Source organism: Scyliorhinus canicula, chromosome 7 (genome assembly GCF_902713615.1).
Source record: "Scyliorhinus canicula chromosome 7, sScyCan1.1, whole genome shotgun sequence".
NCBI classification, from domain to species: domain Eukaryota; kingdom Metazoa; phylum Chordata; class Chondrichthyes; order Carcharhiniformes; family Scyliorhinidae; genus Scyliorhinus; species Scyliorhinus canicula.
The window spans coordinates 25759831-25774326 of record NC_052152.1 but is presented as its reverse complement, the minus strand read 5'-3'; the positions used below and the strand labels follow the sequence as shown (position 1 = coordinate 25774326).

The 14496-nt window shown below is 46.7% G+C and overlaps 1 protein-coding gene across 1 annotated transcript in view; it reads right to left on the bottom strand.

The window, feature by feature from the left end:
• The window catches only part of LOC119968804 (sodium/myo-inositol cotransporter-like), a 124658-nt gene that overhangs the window by 41107 nt on the left and 69055 nt on the right, over nucleotides 1–14496 (bottom strand). The window contains exon 3 of the mRNA XM_038801619.1: nucleotides 5968–6101. Coding sequence (XP_038657547.1) covers nucleotides 5968–6101 — 134 coding nt within the window. The remainder of the gene's footprint in view (nucleotides 1–5967; nucleotides 6102–14496) is intronic.

The window sequence follows — 14496 nt, the reverse complement described above, 5'->3', positions numbered from 1 at the left end:
GTAACTTCATTTGAAGCCTATTTGTGACAATAAGCGATTTTCATTTTCAATTGCAGCTACTGCCTGGAGCTGAGGGTGGATTCACAGTGGAACATCCGCGATGCTGAGCACGTCATGGATAGCATGTTCAGTAAGGGGTCGTACCATAGGTGAAGACTCAAAAGGCAGAAAGGATACGGTGACCACCAGGCAGAGTAGAGGAAGGCGAGTAGTGCAGGAATAGTGCCTTTCGAACAGACATACCGTTTTTGATGCATTGTGGGAGATGGCTGTGTCGGGTAAAGCATTGGCAACCAACCTCACGGTTGAGACTGCTGCACAAGAGGGGAAGAGGAAGAATGGCTGGGCTATAGTGGTAGGGGATTTAACTGTAAAGGGAACAGACGGGCATTTCTATGGTGGAAAAACAGACTCCAGGATGGTACTTTGCTTCCCTGGTGCCAGGTTCAGGGATGACATTGAACCGCTGCAGGGCATACTGAAGGGGTAGGGTAAACAGACAGATATCGTGGTACATATTGGTACCAATGATATAGGTAGAAAAAGGAATGAGGTCCTGCAAACTGAATTTAGGGAGCTAGGAAGTAATTTAAAAACCAGGACTCAGAAGGTAGTAATCTCTGGATTACTCTCGGTGCCACTTGCCAGTGAGTAGAAATAGGAGGTTAGTCTAGATGAATACTTGGTTGGAAAGATATTGCAGGAGGCAGGGCTGTAGACTTCTGGGATATTGGGACCGTTTTTGGAGACGGTGGGGCCTGTACAAGGCAGACAGGTTGCACCCGAACAGAAATGGAACCAGCGTTCTTGCAGGGAGGTTTGCTAATGTTGTTGGGGCGGGTTTAAATTAACTTGACAGGGGAACAATCCTGAGAGATGGTTCAGCAGGGAGAGATGCAAAGCCAAAATTAGAAGAGACAGCAAGTTGTAGGCCAATTAACTCAGAAGGGAGTTTGGCAAGATTGGATGGTATTCATTTTAATGCAAGGAGTCTGACAAACAAGGCAGATGAGTTGAGGGCATAAATTAAAACATGGGGATATGATGTAATTTCTGTCACTGAGACATGGTTGAGAGAAGGGCAGGATTGGCAGCTCAATATTCCAGGATATAGGATCTTCAGACAAGACAGGGAAGGAAATAAAAGATGTGTCGCAATTTAGATGAGTGAATCAATTACAGCAGGAACAACATCTTAGAAGTGTGGCACAATGGAACTGCAACCTCACAGCGCCAGGGACCCGGTGCCTTTGGTGACTGTGTGGGCTTTGTATGTTCTCCCCGTGTCTGTATGGCTTTCCTCCCACAGTCCAAAAATGTGCCAGTTAGGTGGATTGGCCATGATAAAATTGTGACCAGGGATATACAGGTTAAGTGGGGTTACAGGGACAGGGTGGGGCAGCTGGCCTGGGAAGGGTGCCTCCTTCTGCACTGCAGGAATTCTATGGGAAAAAAGACTCTTCAAATGAAGCCACATGGGTAGAACTTTATAAATGGAAAAGGAGCAATCACATTGATGGGAGTGTTCTATAGGCCCCTAACAGTCTGAGAGAAATAAAAGTGCAGGTACGTCAGTAAATTTCAGAGAAGTGTAAAAGTAATAGATTAGTGATAGTGGGGGATTTCAACTTAACTGGGGTAGTCATATTGTGAAAGGTTTAGAGGGAGCGGAATTCTTAAAATGCATCCAGGAGAACCTTTTAAGCCAGTACGTGGAAGATCCTACAAGAGGGGCGAGCCTGGACTTAATTTTTGGTAACAAAGCCAGGTATGTGGTTGAAGTATCAGCGAGCATTTTGCAGACAGCGATTAAAACTCTGTTGGATTCAAGATTGTTCTGAAAAAGAACAATGATGGGCCGGAAATCAAAGTTCTAAACTGGAGAAGGCCGATTTTAATAAGATCAGATATGATTTGGCCAGTTGGACTGGGAGCAGACACTTCTAAGTAAATCTGTGACAGGACAGTGGGACGCTTTCAAGAGGAAATAAGGAGAGTGCAGAGCCAACATACTCCAATAAAGAAAAGGATGGGACCAACAAATCCAGTGAATCCTGGATATCATGGGAAAAATAGCCTTGGATAAGCAGAAAAAGGGAGGCTTAAGGCGGATACTGAGAGTTCTAAACAGCAGAAGCCCCAGAGGAGTATAGAATGTGCAAGAGGGACCTTAAAAAGGAAGTTAGGAGAGCAAAAAGGGATATGAAGGGATACTGGCAGTTAAAATAAAGGAAAATCCCAAGTTGTTTTAACAAGCACATTAATGGTTAATGGATACCTAGGGAAAAAGTAGGGCCCATTAAGCACCACAGTGGTAATTTATGTGTGGAGCAGGAGGACGTAGGGAGTGTTCCAAATGAATATTTTGTGTCAGCGTTCGCTTGTGATAGGGACAATGTGGGTATAGTAACCAGGGAGAAGGAGTTTGATAGAATTAAATAAATTAACCTAGACATAGGAGGTTCTGAATGGTCTGGCAGGCTTAAAAATAGACAAATCTCCAGGGCCAGATTAAATATGTCCCAGGCTGTTAATTGAAGCAAGGGAGGAAATAGCAAGGGCACAGGCCTCAATTTCATTGATCCTGAAACGGGAGAAGGATCCGGAGTAATGGGGGTCATACAGGCCGATTTCTCGACTGAATGTGGATGCCAAACTGCTGGCTAAGATACTGGCCACAAGGATAGAGGACTGTGTCCCGGGGGTGATAGGGGACGACCAGACGGGATTTCTTCAGGGCAGGCAACTCAAGGCCAATGTTCGAAGGCTTCTCAATGTTATTATGATGCCCTCAGAAGGAGAGGAGGTGGAGGTGGTGGTAGCGATGGATGAGGAGAAGGCTTTTGATCGGGTAGAGTGGAATTACCTGTGGGAAGCGCTGGGAAGGTTTGGGTTTGGTGAGGGCTTTATTGACTGGGTGCGGTTGCTCTATCAGGCACCAGTAGCGAGTGTGCATACGAATCGCCTGAGGTCGGGGTATTTTAAACTACACCGAGGGACGAGGCAAGGGTGCCCCCTCTCCATGTTACTGTTTGCTCTGGCCATAGAGCCATTGGCCATGGCGTTAAGAGCCTCTAGGAACTGGAAAGGGCTGGTTCAGGGGGCGGTGGGGGGGAAGCACCGGGTCTCGCTTTCGCAGATGATCTGCTCTTGTACAGTTCGGACCCATTGGAGGGGATGGAAGAAGTAATGCGAATCTTGGGGGAATTTGGCAATTTTTCAGGGTATAAATTGAACATGGCGAAAAGCGAGATGTTTGCGGTCCAGGCAAGAGGACAGGAGAAGAGACTGGGAGAGCTGCCGCTTAGAATGGTAGGGAAGAGCTTTCGATATCTGGGAATGCAGGTGGCCCGGAAATGGGAGGTGCTACACAAGTTAAACCTATCCCGGCTCGTAGTACAAATGATAGGGGACTTTAAGAGATGGGTCATGCTCCCGCTATCACTGGCGGAGAGGGTACAGACCGTGAAAATGACGGTCCTCCCCAGATTTCAGTCCCTCCCCATCTTCATCCCTATGGCCTTTTTCAAGCGGGTGAATAAGATTATTTTGGGCTTTGTGTGGGCGAGTGAAACCCCACGAGTGAAGAAAGTGTTGCTGGAGCGCAGTCGGGGGAGGGGGGTTGGCGCTGCCGAACTTCTGCAATTACTACTGGGCGACTAATATAACCATGATCAGGAAGTGGGTAGTGGGGGAGGGGACAGCATGGGAGCGGATGAAGGCGGCGCCATGTAAAGACACCAGTCTGGGAGCATTGGTAACGATGCCTCTGCCGTTCTCGCCGGCCCGATACTCCACACGTCCGGTGGTGGTGGCGGCTCTGAGGATCTGGGGGCAATGGAGGAGATATAAGAGAGTGGAGGGAGCATCGATTTGGACCCCGATGTATAATAACCACAGGTTTGTACTGGGTAGGCTGGATGGTGGGTTCCGGAGTTGGCAGAGGGCAGGAATTGGAAGGATGTGGGATCTATTTATAGACGGGAGCTTTCCCAGCTTGAAAGCTTTGGAGGATAAATTTAAATTGCCAGCAGGGAATGGTTTTAGGTATTTGCAGGTGCAAGACTTCCTGAGAAAACAGGTGCCAGCCTTTCCGCTGCTGCCGCCACGGAGGATACAGGATAGAGTAGTTTCCAGTACCTGGTGGGAGAGGGGTAGGTATTGGATATTTACCAGGAGCTTTCGGAGGCGGAGGAAACTCTGGTGGAGGAGCTTAAGGGCAAGTGGGAGGACGAGCTAGGAGGGGAGATAGAGGTGGGCTGTGGGCAGATGCCCTCAGCAGGGTTAATACATCCTCATCATGCGCCAGGCTTAGCCTGATACAATTTAAGGTAGCCCACCGGGCACACATGACAGTGGCCAGGATGAGCAAGTTTTTCAGGGTAGAGGATAGGTGTGCGAGGTGCGTGGGAAGCCCAGCAAATCATGTCCACATGTTTTGGGCATGCCCAAAGCTTAGAGGGCTTTGGCAGGGTTTCGCCAAGGCAATATCCACGGTACTAAAAACATGGGTGGTGCCAAGTCCGGATGTAGCGATCTTTGGAGTGTCGGAAGATCCGAGAGTTCAGGGGGCGAAAGAGGCCGATGTCCTGGCCTTTGCCTCCCTGGTCGCCCAGAGACGGATCTTATTAATGTGGCGGGACTCGAAGCCCCCGAGTGTAGAGACCTGGGTTAGTGACATGGCTGGGTTTCTCAGTCTCTAAAATAAAGTTTGCCTTAAGAGGGTCAATGTTTGGGTTCTCCCGGAGGTGGCAGCAGCTCGTCGACTTTCTCGGGGAAAATTAAAAATGTCAGCAGAAGCAGCAATCCAAAGGGGGGGGGATTGTTGTTTCATAGAATTTACAGTGCAGAAGGAGGCCATTCGGCCCATCGAGTCTGCACTGGCTCTTGGAAAGAGCACCCTACCCAAAGTCAACACCTCCACCCTATCCCCATAACCCAGTAACCCCACCCAACACTAAGGGCAATTTTGGACACTACGGGCAATTTATCATGGCCAATCCACCTAACCTGCACATCTTTGGACTGTGGGAGGAAACCGGAGCACCCGGAGGAAACCCATGCACACACGGGGAGGACGTGCAGACTCCGCACAGACAGTGACCCAAGCCAGAATCGAACCTGGGACCCTGGAGCTGTGAAGCGATTGCGCTATCCACAATGCTACCGTGGTTGAGGTGTGTGAAGATTGGGCTGGGGGGAGAGAAATGTTTATTTTACCATGTTGATGTCATTATTTTTGTTACTATTATACAAATTTTCAAATACCTTAACAAAATATCATTAAAAAAAGATTGCAACGTCTGATTCAATCTCAGGCGGTTGCCAGGGAGAGAGTTGGGAGTTGGTGGGTAAAGAATGGAATTTGTGGCATGAAAGACATGAGCAATTATGTATCAAATATCAGATTGATATTGAGTTAATACTAGAGGGTATTGAGGGATACGGTACGAGGAAGTGCTGAGGGTTTTGGCCAAGGGTTATATCATGACCGGTACAGGCTTGGAGGGTCGAAGGGCCTGTTCCTGTGCTATATTGTGCTTTGTTCTTTGTAGGGAAACATCTGGTTTGACAGTTCAAGGAGAAAAGAAAAGGGTGCAAATACAATAAGAGTGGAGTTAGTATTGAGTGCTGTTTATTTAATGGCTGAACAATGAACAAATTTGCTTCTAGTTTAGATGGATTCAATGTATAGCCAACCATGTTCTGAAGCTGGAGATAGAGTATGAGATATCCCAGTAAACAGCAGTATAGTGACATGAATTCTTCACCTGACTCTTGGGTTTCAGTATATTTGCATAGCTGCCCACTGTTAAAGATTCACTGTGGGTCACGAGGTGTATGAGTTACATATGCTTACTGCTGGAGTGACTGGTGACAAAGAGATAAATCGAGGGTAAAACCTCCCAAAACATAGCAGCATTTATCCCAATCTCCAAATCTTATGCTTCACTATATCAGACATACCCGCCGCTGGTGTGCCGTAGATTGTGTTTGGATATTTTGTATGGGAGGGTCCGCTCGCCCAGGTTCTCCAGGTTCCTCACCACGGCTCCATGCTTCAGTAATGCTTCCACCGTACGGCGCATGGCAGCAGCTGTCTCAGTCTGTGAAAGAAATAATAGGAGTTGGGGGCGGGAATGGAGGGGAAGAGGGAAAGAGGAGAAAAGAGATGCAAACTTTTGAGTCCAATGGTTACATCAACGGAAACGCCATTTAGCATTTCATAAACACAGCCATTTCTCATTTGGAGGAACATAGAACATTCCAGCGCAGTACAGGCCCTTCGGCCCTCGATGTTGTGCCGACATAAAAGGGAACATTTTCTGTTTGCCTCATCTCTTCCTGATTGAGAAAATTCTAAATACCACAGTAGCTTCAGAACCTATGAAAAAGTGCATATTCGTTCTTGTATGTCTGCCTTGGACAAGGAGAACATCTTTGAGTCACCTCGAAGTGCCTGATTTTATGGTTCAGAACCACATTCTGGAAGTAACCCTCAAAAGGTAGAATGTTGTTTCATGCCACATCATTGAGAGGGCTATAAATGGAATGTAGTTTTACCACAGGTAAACAAAAGAGCTGCTTTTAAGGTACTGTTTTCATTTAAATATGTCAAGCGTTTCTATGTTAGCATCACACAAAGGCGAGTTCACGAAACGTTCTCACAACAAATCAAGCCCGACAGCAAGAAGTGCTTCTTCTTCATTTTTGCTGTCACCAAATTATAAGGGAAGAATGTCAATGACACAGTTATAACGGATGCCTTCAACCACCGCATCGTTAACTGAAGCATGGCAACCAAACCCAGAACTTGCTGCCAAATTGTTTCTTGGCACGGTCTGTCACAGACCTCACTAGCTGGATATGCATCTAGAACTGCTTTTCATACATACAGAATCACAACCAAACTGCAGAAGTACTGGAACCTCTGCCGACGAGTGAGCAGGCTAAATGAGTGACCACACGCTAAATCAAATCGGAGATCTCCCTGAAAACCCACTGCAATTACATTCAGCAAAGCCGTATACCATTTCAAAAGGGTAAATGGTCAGTCGATTGAGGGGTAAGCTGGAAAAAAAAATCAGGAGGTCCAGTGCTCACGCAGACCCCATTGAGGGAAAATAATTGGTGGCCTTTGAGACCGTAATGCCAGGCATATACAAGCGAAGAAACAAAGCACAAATGGATGAGTGATTAAAATTTATATAATATTTTCAGGAGGAAAAAAACAAAAAAAGGCAGCACAGAACCATAAACATATTGTTACAATGATATCAGGGCCGAAAACAGAGCTGTAACACTGAGCATTATAGTATGTGTATATTTTAGTATATATAAATACATAATCCCTCATCACTTGAGGAAATGCTTCATACAATGAATGATTCTGAAGGATACACACAGCTGTAGAGGTAAAACAAGAAGACAATGCTATTTTTCAGGCAAAAGATGACCTTGCCGACTAACCGGTTGTGGGGTTGGCAGCACGCCCCAGGTGTGTTTAGACTGCCCACCCTAGGTAAAGACAAAGGGCGGAATTTCCTATTTACAAGACCAAGTGTGGTGGCAGGCAGTTTAGGAGGCATCCACGTTGCTGCTCAGAATGGCAGGAACTCACGCCCAATTCCACACCTGGAAGCTCATTAATCATGCACAGGTGAGTATCAGACTGAATCAGCTCACGGTCAGGAACTGATTTGTCTGCCCATCATCAGCTGTCGGGACTGAAGGTCTGGGCCCCCTATGTAAACACCAATCAAACACATACATCTCTCTCACTAACCCACCTGTCTCCAGGGGACCGCAACAGAGATCTTCCACCCACAATGGGCGGCTGCGAGCCTCAAGAGGAAGACAACACCCCACTTCATCCACCGCGCCTTGCAGGGCTTGATCAGAGGAGTGTAGGCAGACAGGCATGTCCTGTATCCCAGGGATTGGTCCAGAAAGGCACACCAAACTCAACTCTCCCGTCTGGGAGGCTGTCACACTGGAGGTCAGAAGGTTGGCAACTGTGTTCAAAACGCCATCCAGTGCAGGAAGAACTGAATGATCTCATTTGTTCCGCTAGGGCAAGTCAACCTTCAACTCACTCCAATGTTACATTTCTCTGCATGGGATCATGTACAATGGCTACTCCCTTCAGGTATTTCACACATCTATTCACAGGGAACACACATCACCACTCATTCGCACACGGAAACTTCCACATCACCACCACACAACTATCATGTTGCTCAACTCCACCCTCTAGCCCTCCTGGGGAGGATTCACCACACACAGGGGACGTTTCTCTTACCCAACCTCTGCTCCTGCCCTTCTCATATCTTCATACAGGCCAAGCCGACACATAAAAGGGAAAGAGCGCAGACATCGAGAGGGACAACCAACATCATTGCCCTCAGAGTTCGAGTAGGCTGCCGCCGAGCTGGCTAAGTGGACTGGGATCACTCCTGTGGGGAAGCAGAGATCAAGTTGTTCCAACAACCTGGTACAGATCTCAGCTCCATCGCTTCATCAAATCCTGACAGCGAATCAGGTGCAGTATTATATCTCTCAAGCTCACCAACCAAAACTGTATTCTCTATTGTCTAGGTAGCAGCAGATGGAGGCCCACAAAGCCGTCCAACAGGAGTCCGAGCTTCCATATCGGTCCGAAGAGGAAGGGCTGGTAGAAACGTGACTGCGCTCATCCATGCCCTCCACCAGCACAGAGATGCACACCTCAGTGGGGCAAAGCTCTAGATTAGACTCAGGTCACCTTCTGGAGAACACCTGCTGCAGGGAGACATCAGTGAGGTTGAGGCAGAGACAGCCCAGGTCTCCAGCAGTTGGAAGGCTGCTGGAGAATAGCCACTCGCTCAGTCCAGGTCAGATGATGGAACCCTACAAGTGGCTGGAAACTCAATGCTGAAAATGTATCAGGCCAGAGATTTGACAGTCACTCAGCAGATTCAAGTGAACAGTGGAGGAGTCCATACATGCTCGGACTTATATCTCGGCTCTGACATGGGAATGCCATGAGGCCATCATGGGACAGTAGGCAACAACCATTAAGACCTTGGTCCAGAAGGTCTTGCCGGATTTGCGTTCCACCCTGCAATCCACGGCCACCCACCCTGGTAGTCACCATCAAGATGTAGATAACACGGAGACAAGACACCTTGACTTCCCAGGTGCACCATCTTCTCAAGGAGTCAGGGCGGGGCCCGGGGCCTCCACGCAGGACATTCTTAAGGGTGTGCAGCCCCCTCTACCTGTGACCACATCAGCTCTAGCTGCTCAGACCAAACACGGTGCATCTGTGCCTGAACAGGAGGCGCACATCAGGCTGGGGCCCTCCAGGCCTCAGGCTGCCAGAGAATAACTGCCAAAGTCATCACAGACATCAAGGCATAGCAGTCAGCAGACTGCCTCCACCCCTGCTGTGTATGCCAGGGCTGCACCAAGGCATAGCAGTCAGCAGACTGCCTCTACCCCTGCTGTGTATGCCAGGGCTGTACCAAGGCACAGCAGTCAGCAGACTGCCTCCACCCCTGCTGTGAATGTCAGGGCTGCACCAAGGCATAGCAGTCAGCAGACTGCCTCTACCCCTGCTGTGTATGCCAGGGCTGCACCAAGGCATAGCAGTCAGCAGACTGCCTCCACCCCTGCTGTGTATGCCAGGGCTGTACCAAGGCACAGCAGTCAGCAGACTGCCTCCACCCCTGCTGTGAATGCCAGGGCTGCACCAAGGCACAGCAGTATGATTAGGAAAGCTAAGGAATTTTGATGTCACTTTTGGGTCAAGGGTGTCCTATCACTGTAAAGAATGTTAACTTTTGTGAATACATTTGATGTTTATGTGAATGTTGTGGTCAACTGAAGGCGTTATGAATTTGTACATTGGAATCCTCTTATGTCATGGTTCACACATCCCCCCACCCCTCCGTGATCGTGTCACACTGTGACATTAACATTCATGTAGTGTCCACCTCATTTGAACTAGTCTCCACACCCTTGGGTGATGTCTAGGAGGAATGTTTAAACCTTTATTTGAAGTGTGTAATGTAAGCTTTGCTAACCACTCTTTCATGAGGAACACTATTGAGTGAGGGCGGTTCATCAGCGTTGATTTTTGCAGTATTTGTTTCTCCTCTGTGGTAGTGGCAGAATGCAGGACATACAGGAGAAGAGTAGAACTCTCATCTCAGTTGCACTGGTAGGAAGCCAGCTAAGGAGAACACTAGCTGAAATCGCAACCATTTTGGGAGGGGAGAGTCGCCCCTGGACAGGTAGTCCGGCCTAAGAGAGGTGCAGGCCAATTAGAGACTGGCAGCGCTATTGGGGATTAATTATGGAGAGACCCAATGGCTATCACCAGCCTTTGCTGGGCAATTTGCCAGGCTCGATATGAGCCTCATCTTGCCACTGGTTAAATCCCAGTGGAAATTAATTGCCTGTTTAAGTGCCTCAATTGATCCATTGGTGGGCGAGTTTCCACTGGTATATTTACGATTCAGCAGGGACAGCTGGCGGAGCAGGCCAGCCTATTGGATTTAATAAACCCCAGAGACTTCAAACCCACCAGCAAAGGAGTGCAAATTGCTGCCCATGTCTTTGATAGTGAAACCACATCATAATCCCATGTAGCAATTTAAGAGCATAATAATTAGGAATAGGCCGTTTGGGCCCTTGAGTCTGCTTCGCATTCAGTCGGATCAGAGTTGATCTACTCAGCTACACCTTTCTGCACTGAACTCAGATTTCTTTAGTATCCAAAAATAAACTGACCTTGGACTAAAATATACTCAGGAACTGAGCATCTACAGCAATCCACGAGAGAGAATTCCAGAGGTTCACAGCTCTGAGTGAAGAAACTTTTCCTTATCTCAGTCATAAATGGCTGAGCCCAATGACACGTAGTGTTAGACTTCTCAGCCAGGAGAAATGCCCTCCCATCAATTATCCTGTCAAACCTTTATTTATGTTTCAATGAGATCAGTTCCCTTCTAAACTCAAGGGAATATAGACCTAGTCTACTTGACTGCTCCGGACATGGCAAAAGTCCCTCATCTAAGGCAAGATACCCTTCTGTGGGTGAGGAACCAAAACTGTACACAATAATACAGGTGTGGTCTTACCAGTGCCCTATAGAATTGCAGTAAGATTTATTTAGCCTTAAATTCAATTCCTTTTGTAAAAACACCAACATGTCATAAAGTCATAGATGTTTACAGCATGGAAATAGGCCCTTTGGCCCAGCTTGTCCATGCCGCCCAGCTTCTATCATTTAGCTAGTCTCACTTGCCTGCATTTGGCCCTCTATACCACCCTGTCCATGTAACTATCTGTTTTTTAAATGAAAAAAATTGTACCTTCCTCTACCACTGCCTCTGGCAGCTCGTTCCAGATGCTCACTACCCTCTGCGTAAAGAAATTTCCCCTCTGATCTCTTTTGTATCTCTCCCCTCTCACCTTAAACCTATGCCCTCTATTTCTAGATTCCTCTACCTTTGGGAAAAGATGTTGTCTACCTACTTTATCTGTATCCCTCATTATTTTAAAGACCTCTGTATGATCACCCCTAAGCCTCCTATGCTCCAGGGAAAAAAGTCCCATCCTATCCAGCCTCTCCTTATAACTCAGACCATCAAGTCCAGGTAGCATCATCGTAAATCTCTCTGCACTCTTCCTAGTTTAACAATATCCTTCCTGTAATAGGGTGGCCAGAACTGAACACAGTATTCCATGTGTGGTCTTACTAATATCTTGTACAACTTTAACACGACGTCCCGACTCCTGTATTCAATATTCTGACCAATAAAACCTAGCATGCTGAATGCCTTCTTCACCACCCTGTCCACCTGTGAATCCACCTTCAACAAGCTATGAACTTGTAACCCGAGATCTCTTTGTTCTGTAACTCTCCCCAACTCCCTTCCATTAACTGAGTAGGTCCTGACATGATTTGATCTACCAAAATGCATCACCTCACATTTATCCAAATTAAATGCCATCTGCCATTCATCAGCCCACTGGCCCAATTGGTCAAGATTCTGTTGCAATCTTATATAACCTTCTTCACTATCCACTATGCCACCAATCTTGGTGTCATCTCCAAACTTACTAACCATGCCTCCTACATTCTCATCCAAATCATTAGTATATATATAACAAATAACAGTGGACCCAGTATCGATCACTGAGGCACACCGCTGGTCACAGGGCTCCAGTTTGAAAAACACCCTCCATGACCACCCTTTGGCTTCGGTCGCCAAGCCAATTTTGTATCCGATTGGCTACCTCACTCTGGATTCCATGAGAATTAACCTTTTCAACAACCAACCATGCGGTAACTTGTCAAAGGCCTTGCTAAAGTCCATGTACGACTGCACTGCCCTCATCTCCCTTCTTGGTTACTCCTTCAAAAAATTCAACCAAATTCGTTTAGACAGGACTTTCCCCTTACAAAGCCATGCTGACTTTCCCTAATTAGCCCTTGCCTGTCTAAATGCCTGTAGATCCTGTCCCTCAGAATACCTTCTAACAATTTACCCACTACAGAAGTAAGGCTAACCGGTCTGTAGTTCCCAGGCTTATCCCTACAGACCTTCTTAAACAAGGGCACAACATTTGCTACCCTCCAATCTTCAGGCACCTCTCCTGTCGATGCCGATGATTCAAATATCTCAGCTAGGGGGCCGGTAATTTCCTCCCTGGCTTCCCAGTGCTAACCACTGCACTGGCTTGGGTCACTGTCTGTGTGGAGTCTGCACGTCTTCCCCGTGCGTGCGTGGGTTTCCTCCGGGTGCTCCGGTTTCCTCCCACAATCCAAAAATGTGCAGGTTAGGTGGATTGGCCAGGCTAAATTGCCCTCATGGTCCAAATTGTGGGCCTTGGGTAGGGTGCTCATTCCAAGAGCCAGTGCAGACTCGATGGGCCAAATGGCCTCCTTCTGCACTGTAAATTCTATGAAATTCTATGAGATCTATCATGCTGCCCTATCATTTACATCTTGTCACATGGATGACAGTTTTAGTTTTGCGTTAGCAGACTGCAGCTGCTTATTGTAGGTCAACAATACTTGAATTGGCATTCTTAATAGGTGGTACTAGGCATCCATCTGAAGAATTGGGTACAGTTGATTCCAGTTTCATTTGGGGGAAGAAAGTGGTTTATTTTCTGCACTGAAATTTAAAAATCGAACATTCCTCTCGTGAAGATAGTGGGAGAGTTACAGTAACATTGTGCAGAGCAATTTGGGCAGTCTCAAATTATTTAATTCCTGTGGGACATATAAACTTGAACAGTTTCAGACAAAAATCTATATAAATATTTAGCAAAGTCATTTCTCAAAACTGGAAAAATTAGATACCATTGCTCTGGAGAAAGTGGAAGCAAACTGTTGGCTAAATCTTTGTTGGATTCATCAGAACTGTAACAATTGGGATTCAGCACTGAATATAGAACATAGAACAGCACAGAACAGGCCCTTCGGCCCTCGATGTTGTGCCGAGCAATAATCACCCTACCCAAACCCACGCATCCACCCTATACCCGTAACCCAACAACTCCCCCCCTTAACCTTACTATTAGGACATTACGGGCAATTTAGCATGGCCAATCCACCTAACCCGCACATCTTTGGACTGTGGGAGGAAACCGGAGCACCCGGAGGAAATCCACGCACACACGGGGAGGACGTGCAGACTCCACACAGACAGTGACCCAGCCGGGAATCGAACCTGGGACCCTGGAGCTGTGAAGCATTTATGCTAACCACCATGCTACCGTGCTGCCCCTAAGAAAAATATTAAGAAAAATAATTTGTTTTGCGGAAGAGATAGATCATGAAAAGGAGGAGCTGGACTCCCCCACATTGATGAGATGAATGCAACCAGATTATACAATTTGGATAAATTTAGAAAGATATCAATACAAGTTCAATCTTAAACAGACAGTTCTATTCAGATATTACTTTGAGAGTTAAAATACATGACTAATATGGCAAACTTAAAACAAAAAAGAAAGTAAAAATCATCACTGTGGTCGTAAAAACAAAAGCAGAAAATGCTGAGAATATTCAGCAGGTCAGACAGCATCATTCTGGAAAGCATGCAAGCTATACAACGTTTGAGGAACAGATCCTCCATCACAGCTGGAAGATATTGCAAGTGGGCAGCATGCAATAAGGCAAAGGAGAAAAACGGAGGCTGAAAGTTCTTAAGTGGAAATCGCAAGGTGGTTAAATGGTGATATCGACACGAGGAAATAAGGTGTGCAACCCTTTGTAGATTTTAAAAGAGAAATGGGTAAGCAGAAATGAGAAAAGAAAGAAAACGGGGAACAAGGATTGTACTAAGTAAATCATTTTTTTAGAGAACTGACTTAGATGTGATGGTTCGAAGAGCCTCACTGTATAAAATTCTGTAATTCTAAAATGTTGCTGGAGATACTTTATTTCCATAGCCCAGTGAATAGATAGATTGGGGTGTAGAAAATGCCGAGCAT